Here is a 9,184-nt window from a genome sequence, read left to right on the forward strand (position 1 = left end):
ATTAGCACAAAACAGCATCAGAAAAATATTTTTTTGTCAAATTTATCCTTTCCCGAGGCAAGATTATTTTCAGTGGGAAGAATGTGTGGTTATGTATTTGTTGTTATGTACTCTATAGAGTCAGTATAGTTCAGAGTAAAGCACATGGACACTGTACACAACCCTATGGGGAAGGCAGAAGTTTGTGCATTTTATTGCAGCATTGCTTCAGTGTTTGAACTCTCTCTCCTATCGGTCTTGTTAGTAAGACTTTCCAAACTGCTATCAAGCGGCCTCTTGTGAGCATGTGTGGTGACTGTTAATGCTGTGGATTCTAGATGTGGACTGTCTGGCTTTTAAGATCTGATATTAAATGGATGTTAGAGGTGTGCATTGGGACTGAACTGAATACACTGGAGCAGATGGTCAGGTATCAAAGAAAAGGCGGTTTATTAACAACGAAGAATTCTATAAAGCTTTCTAGACTTTTAGACTATCTAGATTATCGTCGCCCTGAACCCTTTTTTTAACTGCGGGTAGAGGAAAGTTTCAAACATGTAATTAGTGCAGTATTTTATCCAATCATAATTGTTGATCCGAAAATATTCAAATAAGAAGAAGGTTAATCCAGGGTCAGAAACGTATAGTGTGAAACGTCAGGTTATGAAGAACAAGGGCTAACTAATAACCCAGGGAACAACATGAGCAGTGTGTAAAATGCCTAACTACGTAACCCAGGATTGTGTTTGCCCTAGGTTTACACTCACAGGGAAACTATATCAAGTGTGAAAAGTCTGTATAGCTACATGTATAACTATTTTGTCCTGGTTAGCAATGTTGTGGTTTAAACTACACTTTTGTTTATATTTTGGAATTACAGCTAGGTTTCAGTGGCCTTGTACAGTACATACAAAAACTCTATAACTACATAAAGTTCATCGAAACAAACTTTGACGTTGGCTCGACAAAGCCAGTCTGAAATTTTGAAAAAGTAATAATAATAATAATAATAATAATATAATAACAATAACTTTATTTTCATATAGTGCCTTTAAAGTAGCTTCTCAAGGCGCTTTACATAAAAAGCAAATAAGAATACAACACATACAAAGTGTGTGTAAAACAAGTAATACATACTGTACATATAAATACACACACACACACACACACACACACACAAATAAAGTAGTCAAGAAAAGGCTACCCTAAAAAAAAGAGATTTAAAAAGAGATTTTTAAAAGAGATTTAAAAGTACTAAAGTTCTGTGCATCTCTGATGTGAGGAGGGAGTGCATTCCAAAGTCTTGGCGCGTATGCCGAAAAAGTCCTATCCCCTACAGAACGCAGCCGTGTCTGTGGGACTACCAATAGTCATGCTTGTGAGGAGCGTAAGTAACACTTGGGGGTGTATAAAGTTAAAAGTGCACACAGATACTGGGGGACAAGTCCATGCAGTGCCTTGTATGTAAGCATGAGGACTTTAAAATCTACTCGGCGCCTGACCGGAAGCCAGTGCAAGGACTTGAGAATTGGTGTAATGTGCTCATTTTGCCTGTCTCCAGTCAGGATACTAGCAACTGAATTTTGCACACATTGCAGTTTATTATTTATTATAGTGTGGATTTAGGAACCCCAGCCAGAAGTGCATTGCAATAGTCATTGCGGGAGAACACAAAGGTATTAATAAGCCTTTCAGTCACTGAACGGGATAACATAGGGTGAAGTCAAGCGATATTTCTGAGATGAAAAAAAGAGTTCTTTACAGTGTGCCGAGCGTAGTTTGTACTTCCAGAACGTTTAGAAACAGTGAACCAGCTTTGCGAAGCTGGTGAGGGGTGCCAATAAGCAAGACCTCTTTCTTACCAGCGTTGAGGCACAAAAGATTTTGAGACATCCATGTTTTTATCTCAGCAATACAGTGTGTTAAAGAAGAAAGGTCCAAATTTTGATTAGGCTTAGAGTGAATATAAATCTGAGTGTCATTCGCATAAAAGTGATAATTAAGCCCAAGTGATCTTAAAAGCAATCCACGTGGAAATATGTAAATGCTAAAAAGTAAGGGGCCTAAGATGGAATCTTGAGGAACACCCGTACAGACAAAACCAGTCACAGACCGGAATCCACTCATACATATAAATTGTTGACGATCAGAAAGGTATGATCTAAACCAAGTTAAAACAGTCCCAAAAACACCAAAAACAGTTTCCAGATGCTCGAGTAACAGATTGTGGTTAACGGTGTCAAAAGCGGCGCTAAGATCCAGGAGGATCAGAATAGAAAGAGAACCAGAATCTGAGGCTAATAAAAGATTAATGGTGACCATGACCAAGGCTGTAGTAGTAGTTTTTAGGAAATATAAAGGATAGATAGACAGGATAGATAGATAGATAGATAGATAGATAGATAGATAGATAGATAGATAGATAGATAGATAGATAGATAGATAGATAGAGGGTGCCAATACTTTTAGGGTTGAATAGACAGGGTGCCAATATGTTTACCCAAAAGTTGTTTGGGTAGATGGGGTGCCAATACTTTTAGAGTTGAGCAGACAGGCAGGGAGTTGTATTTTGGAATGCAACCATCTTTTTAGTTTTTGTAGAAACAAAAAAAAATTCTACAGTTTTGAATTATTACAGTTTCTTCACATCCTGTGTATGTGTTAACTCTATATTAACTCTATATTAACTCTACATTAACTCTACAGTAACTCTACATTAACTCTATATTAACTCTACATTAACTCTATATTAACTCTACATTAACTCTATATTAACTCTACATTAACTCTACATTAACTCTATATTAACTCTACATTAACTCTACATTAACTCTATATTAACTCTACATTAACTCTATATTAACTCTACATTAACTCTATATTAACTCTACATTAACTCTATATTAACTCTATATTAACCCTACATTAACTCTATATTAACTCTACATTAACTCTACATTAACTCTATATTAACTCTATATTAACCCTACATTAACTCTACATTAACTCTACATTAACTCTACATTAACTCTATATTAACTCTACATTAACTCTATATTAACTCTACATTAACTCTATATTAACTCTACACTGTAGTAGTTTCCTGGGATGATGAGCGACCATGATGAAGGCTTCACTCGTGAGATCGCTCGGGGAAATGAAATAGAGTTAACAATTTGCATTTGTCACTTTATTGTTTATCGAACATCAAAACAATCTTAATCCAAAGGTCACTCGTGTTGCCGTCCTGTCTCGGCATCGCAGAGAGCCGATGTGGACATCGTAGCTCTGAGTCCTGCACTTCACAAAAAATGGACTTTCTCAAAAAAAGGCCAACATTATACTGACAGCTGTTGCTGTGACTCCTTTCATAAATGCCAAATAAACATCTCGACACGTTCTCAAAACGTTCCGAACAATCGGTTTTCTAACTGTAGATATTTTTATATTTCTTTTAGGGTCGTTAATTCATCCACCTCCGGAACAAACGAGGCTCGAAATCCTCGGCTCGATCTTCCAGCAGTTAGTGATTAGGATAGTGTTCCTTCATACGTGTCTCCCAGACGGATGAGAATGGGAAATGGTCTGTGATGGACTCCTAGATTAATAGTCCACACCCCCTTTTCCCCACCCCATCCAGCTACTCTACCCATGAGCTCGGGGCAGTTAGATAAAGAGGGGCAGATGCTCAGAGAAAGCACTCTTCACCACAGACACCAAACACTATGACTCACCTTTAATGATCCTGGAAATGTCAAAAGCACTCACCTCCCTCACACTGAGTTTACACTGTCTCTCCCGCTCACACACACACACACACACACACACACAAACACACACACACTGCTACACACTTGGTGAGATTGCAGCCAACATCCACTTAAGAACCTTTTAGGATATTCTGAGCTCTCAGAAAATTTGCTTACATTTTAAGCACTGCAGCCTCTTTCTTTAATTTGATTGAGGCTGACCAGGCGATGCCAGTCAGCCTGAGTAACTCCAAGACACGATTCTTCTTTTTTTTTCATTAAAGACCATATTGAAGCTACAGCAAGATACAGAGATGGAAAGAAACACAGAGCAGGGTGTGGGTGTGTTTTTTAACAACCACTGTTGCAAAATCAGTGTGTGTGCCATATTTCTGATCGTGAATCACCATTTAAAAAAAAAAACAGTCAACACGACAGTAAGTTTCTGTACTGCCCCCTGTTCAGCCTGTCGCTGAGATTTGAATACAATTCCACACACTTTCATATGTGAGGCCCAGATTTCGCAGGACGCTCCACTCAAATGGCGTAATTGACTCAGCTCGAGCATCAGTCACTTCTAATCAGATTTGAATCCATAAAAAAAAAAAAAAAAACAGATTAGACCGTGACAAGTTTTCTTGTGCACAAGGTCGGCCATTTTCTTCCTGATTAAGTCCTGTTTGTTTTCAGCATGCATCACTACTACAAAAGGTCTATAAGCCACACCCCCAAAATTGGCATGTAGCTAAAATTAAATTTTGCAATTTGCATCTATTGTCCTAACAACCGACAGGTTCACGTTAAAAAATATTTTAACAAGATGGAAAATTAAGAAGCAATTTAATTTTTGTGTTTTAGTGGTTTAACGTACAAATAAACGTAAAAGTGAGCTACAGGCAAAGAGTAAATTCAAGAACTAAAAACGCTTTATTGTTATTATTATGAATATGATCAGAGTAAGCGAGTAAACTAGATATTATGGCAGTGAAACATGGTGTAGAAACCGCACAAGCCATATATACGACACACACTAAAGCAAAGCACTAGAGTAGGATCTCCTCTCAGCTCTCCAGAGATCTGTGGCATCTGTTCTCTCTGCATCATCTGCACCTGAGCATCACTGAAAAATCAGCCACAACCGTCTCCATCTGAGCATCTTAACATCTCTCCTATAGACAGCCACAAGCTCCACCTAAGCACCAAAGCAATCTCTGATCATCCCTAGAGACCAAAACACTTAAGCTCAACAGATGGAGAAGAGGTGTGTGAAGTGTGTGAGGTAAGAGGTAAGATTACGCACGCTGACGATCCTCTCCGAGGTTCCGGCGCGGGAAACGGTGGTGCCGTTGAGCCCCACGAGCGAGGGCAGCGTCTGAGACATCCAGTTAGTGACCATGGCCATGGTGCTGAGCACCGCTCCGATCTTCAGCAGTGGCACGCTCATGGTGCTCACAGCCACCTGGCCTTACTGCCCCCCAGCCCAACCTGCTGAGCCCCTCGCCAGGGGGCCCACACACACTCGCGCACACACGCACTCTCACACTCACGTGAGCGACTCGAGCTTCGCGCACGATACACTCTCACGCTTACAACCGTGTCTCAACAACAGGCTGGATGCGCGACTGTAGCAGTGAACGCCGGAACACGATCCAGTGGCATCACACTCTGTCAGTCCACTCAGCTCCTGATGTCTAAGAACGAATGCCAATGTCTCTCTCTCTTACACACACACACACACACACACACTCTCTCGCTCTCTCTCTCCCTCTGTTCTCCACCCTCACTCTCTCTCTCTCTCTCTCTCTCTCTCTCTCTCTTTTTCAAGATGCAGAGCTGCGCATTGGCTGCCTCCCTATCTCGCTCGCTCTCATCCCCTCCCTTCCTTCTTTCCCCTGCTCTCTCCTCTCCTCTCCTCTCCTCTCCTCTCCAGCCGCTTCACGCACACATCCTATACTCATCTCATTCTATTTTTTTTTTCAGGAAAACAAATGAACACTGGAAGGCTAAGGGAGAAACGCGCCTCTCAGATCTTCGGCAACAATTAGGCCTGTTTTAAGCCTGGATAAGTCTTACTCACAGCTGTACCGAGTGGGATTAAAGCTCCTGCTATATTAAGCTCATCATGAGCAACGTGAGTGTGTGTGTGAGTAAGTGAAGAGTAAGGAGAATAGATAGCTAGCTCCTGGAGTAATAATGAAAAAACCTTGTGTGTGCTCCTCTCCCTCCGGACAGTTCATCAATCATAAACTCCTCCTGTCAACTCCGTAATTATTCTGTTATACAGAAAAGTGGTGCGGTGCAACAGTCTATCACCAGCATCCTGCCCTCTTCTCCTCGCTCTCACCTGATCTGACTCACACACTCTGGTCACTCGCTCACAGGAAGCAGGCTGTCACGCTCGCACCACTGACTCTGGACGTGTTCCTTCGAATGGAACCGAGCGTGACGAATAAAACAGCGGAATACTTAACGGCTCTCGATTAAGCTGTAATTGAATTTATTATATTGAATACATGCTTCAAGGAAAGGTAATAAGTGTCTGTGAGGATCAATTTCCAACCAGGGGCGTTTCCAGGGGGCGGGGATTAGTGTAGAACTGATCGATGTAGATCAGCAGACAAACAATTATCAAACACTTTATATTAGCAAACATCATGTATTAATCGGCGTTAAGTCTTTGTGGGGTTTTTTTAGAGACTTTTATAAAGCATTAAAAAATATATTTTTAAATAAAGATTAGATTAGAAGCAGTGGAATTTGTACACACAAGCTAACACCCTTAGCCCTGAGCTAACACCCCTCCATTAGAACTTACAACACATACCAAGCTAACAACAAGCTAATCACTAATAACATAAGCTAACTTGTGGTAGCATAATAGCTCATAAACAATAATAAATAATCAAAAGACATGTAATTGAGAGATATTCATTTGTAATATATTGAACTAGTAACTCGCGATGACACGGCTATCCCTTCTAATAGCGAGATCGCCTGTAACATTGTGCTAATAACTGGGAATAACTGCTAATCTTTTGTGAAAGCAAGATGATCATTTTTAATAATGACCTACTTACAAAATCAACATAATACCTTGTAATAATTAGTAATATTAATCAAATAACTTGTAATATCAAGACAATATCGAATTAATAACTCGTCACAAGATAACGTGCTACATATGGCAACATGCTAATAACACGATATAACAGATATAACCAGCTCCTGAGCTACTAATAAAGATGTACTAACATAATGAGATGTATCAGCATGGTAACATGTCAGAAGTGAGTTTAAAATAATGAAAATTTTTAATTTCTTATATATTTTTAATAATTTGCATGAACTAAAGAACAGAGCCACAGAGTCACACTTTCTCAGAACTATGTAGCTAACACTAATGACTCTGTATAATATGTCTATGGGAAGCTCCTTCACAAACAGTGTGTACCTTTCTGATAAAGGTGGTCTTTATTACAGGGATGTAGCTTCTGTAGATTTCTGAAGAGGATCAACTCAAACTCATGATTTGTGTGTAAACATGTCTTCCGAGTGGGCGGAGTTTCAGTTCGTGATCACAAATGATCACAAATGTTACACCGGCTGATGCTCATGCGTTGTGTCTGAAACTGATTACAAATTTCCTCTAGCATAACAATGATGGAGTCACTAGCATTTTATTCCATAAGGACCTGCTCACACAAAGACAGTCAGTGAAACATCCTCTTATTAAGTTATTAGCTGAGGAGTGTCAGGGGAAGAATAGGGGAAGGAAGGAAGGAAGGAAGGAAGGAAGGAAGGAAGGAAGGAAGGAAGGAAGGAAAAAAGGAAGGAAAGAAAGAATTGAATGTAGGAAGGAAAGATTGAAAGAATGAATGAATGAATGAATGAATGAATGAATGAACGAGGTCCAGTTCGTTCCGTTTAATGGCCTGATGGTGAAAGACAACAGAAACAAACTTCTGTTCATTCTGGAATATCAAATAAACAGCTTCAAACACCAACAAATCCGCAAAAATCTGCACATTTTGTACAGCGATAATCAGCCACATCTTCCATTTAACTCCAACCAACCAGAAGCTGCACCTGTTTCCACTCGTTTAATCAGCAACTCTGTCTGATTATTACCGTGACTTCAGCCGAACAAGAGCTATCTGAAACCTCGTCCAATCACACCCACAGTCTCACACTGAACACCTCCACTTTCTTCTTTTACTTCTGTTTCTCCACACTTCCTGTCTTTGTTTAGAAGCTACACAACGTCCTTATGGCTTTCCTGATGTTTATACAATGCTAGCATTTACGTATGTCCAGTCAGGGATGTCTAGAGTTAACGGTCAGATGATAAACAAATCTAATATTGAAAGTATCACCAGCTTCAGTGTATCACTTCTTGAACAACCAAATACTTTGCTGCTTATTAGATCGACTCAAATAGCAGAACTTTCATATAAGAAAGTTAAAAAATAATAATAAAAAAAAAATTCATTCATTCATTAAAAAAATAAAAAATAAATAAATAAATGTAGTTCAACTTATATATTTCTTATTTATAATTTATTTCTTTATTTCTTTTTCTTTGTTTTCCATTTTTTTTTATATTTTAGCTGCTAATTTTTATTTGTTGTTGTTGTTGTTGTTATTGTTTTGCCCATCAAGCTCGCGCCCTCTTGACATGCTGCTGTGATACACAACAGTAAATTATTAATCAGTGCCTGAACAGATCTAATTTTCTTTCATTTATTACTGCTAAAATAAAGGGCTTTGTTTTTACTGGTTATTATTCTGCTTGAGTGATGGACGACGTTTCTTTCTCCTTTAGGGCTTTTGTGGACAGCAGCAGAGCTTCACAGGGACAAATATTTTGCAATCAAGATGAAACCAAAAGTGACAACTGCTAGACATCCGGTCTTACAATACTCTAGTCCCTGAGGACGAGACGGGGGGAAAAAGCTGTGTTCTGGAGCCCTGGTTTTTCCAGAATCTGGTGGATTAGAGAGATTAGTTTGGTGATTAGTGCGACATTGCCATCCGGTGGTGAGAATGCAGTACTGCGAGCAACAGATGTCCTCGTTATGGTTTGATCTCAGCAACTGTTGCTTGGCAGCAGACACAATTTCTAAAAATCTCCATCACATAGCAGAGCTTTTCTTATTCTGGAGAAATAAATAATCTCTTATAGAAGAACTATAACATATACAGTGTCGCTTAAAAGTTTACATTTACAGCAGACACCTGAATCCAGAGTGACTTTCATTTTTATTTCAATTTATACAACTAAGGGTTAAGGGCCTTGAACAGGGGCCCAGAAGTGGCAACTTGGTGGACCTGGGATTCAAACTCAAGACCTTTCGATCAGTAGTCCAACACCTTAACCACTAAGCTAAGTTTGTGAACCCAAAACGTCATCAGATTTTCACACAAATCCTAAAAGTAAACAAAGTGAATGCAATTAA

The 9,184-nt window shown here is 39.3% G+C and overlaps 1 protein-coding gene across 1 annotated transcript in view; it reads right to left on the reverse strand.

The window, feature by feature from the left end:
• Nucleotides 1-5,473, reverse strand: part of olfm2a (olfactomedin 2a) — a 58,195-nt gene extending 52,722 nt beyond the window's left edge. The window contains exon 1 of the mRNA XM_060857169.1: nucleotides 5,029-5,473. Coding sequence (XP_060713152.1) covers nucleotides 5,029-5,172 — 144 coding nt within the window. The 5' untranslated portion in view covers nucleotides 5,173-5,473. The remainder of the gene's footprint in view (nucleotides 1-5,028) is intronic.
• Between the last annotated feature and the right edge of the window lie 3,711 nt (nucleotides 5,474-9,184).

The sequence above is a fragment of the Tachysurus vachellii genome, chromosome 21 (genome assembly GCF_030014155.1).
Source record: "Tachysurus vachellii isolate PV-2020 chromosome 21, HZAU_Pvac_v1, whole genome shotgun sequence".
Taxonomy (NCBI): Eukaryota; Metazoa; Chordata; class Actinopteri; order Siluriformes; family Bagridae; genus Tachysurus; species Tachysurus vachellii.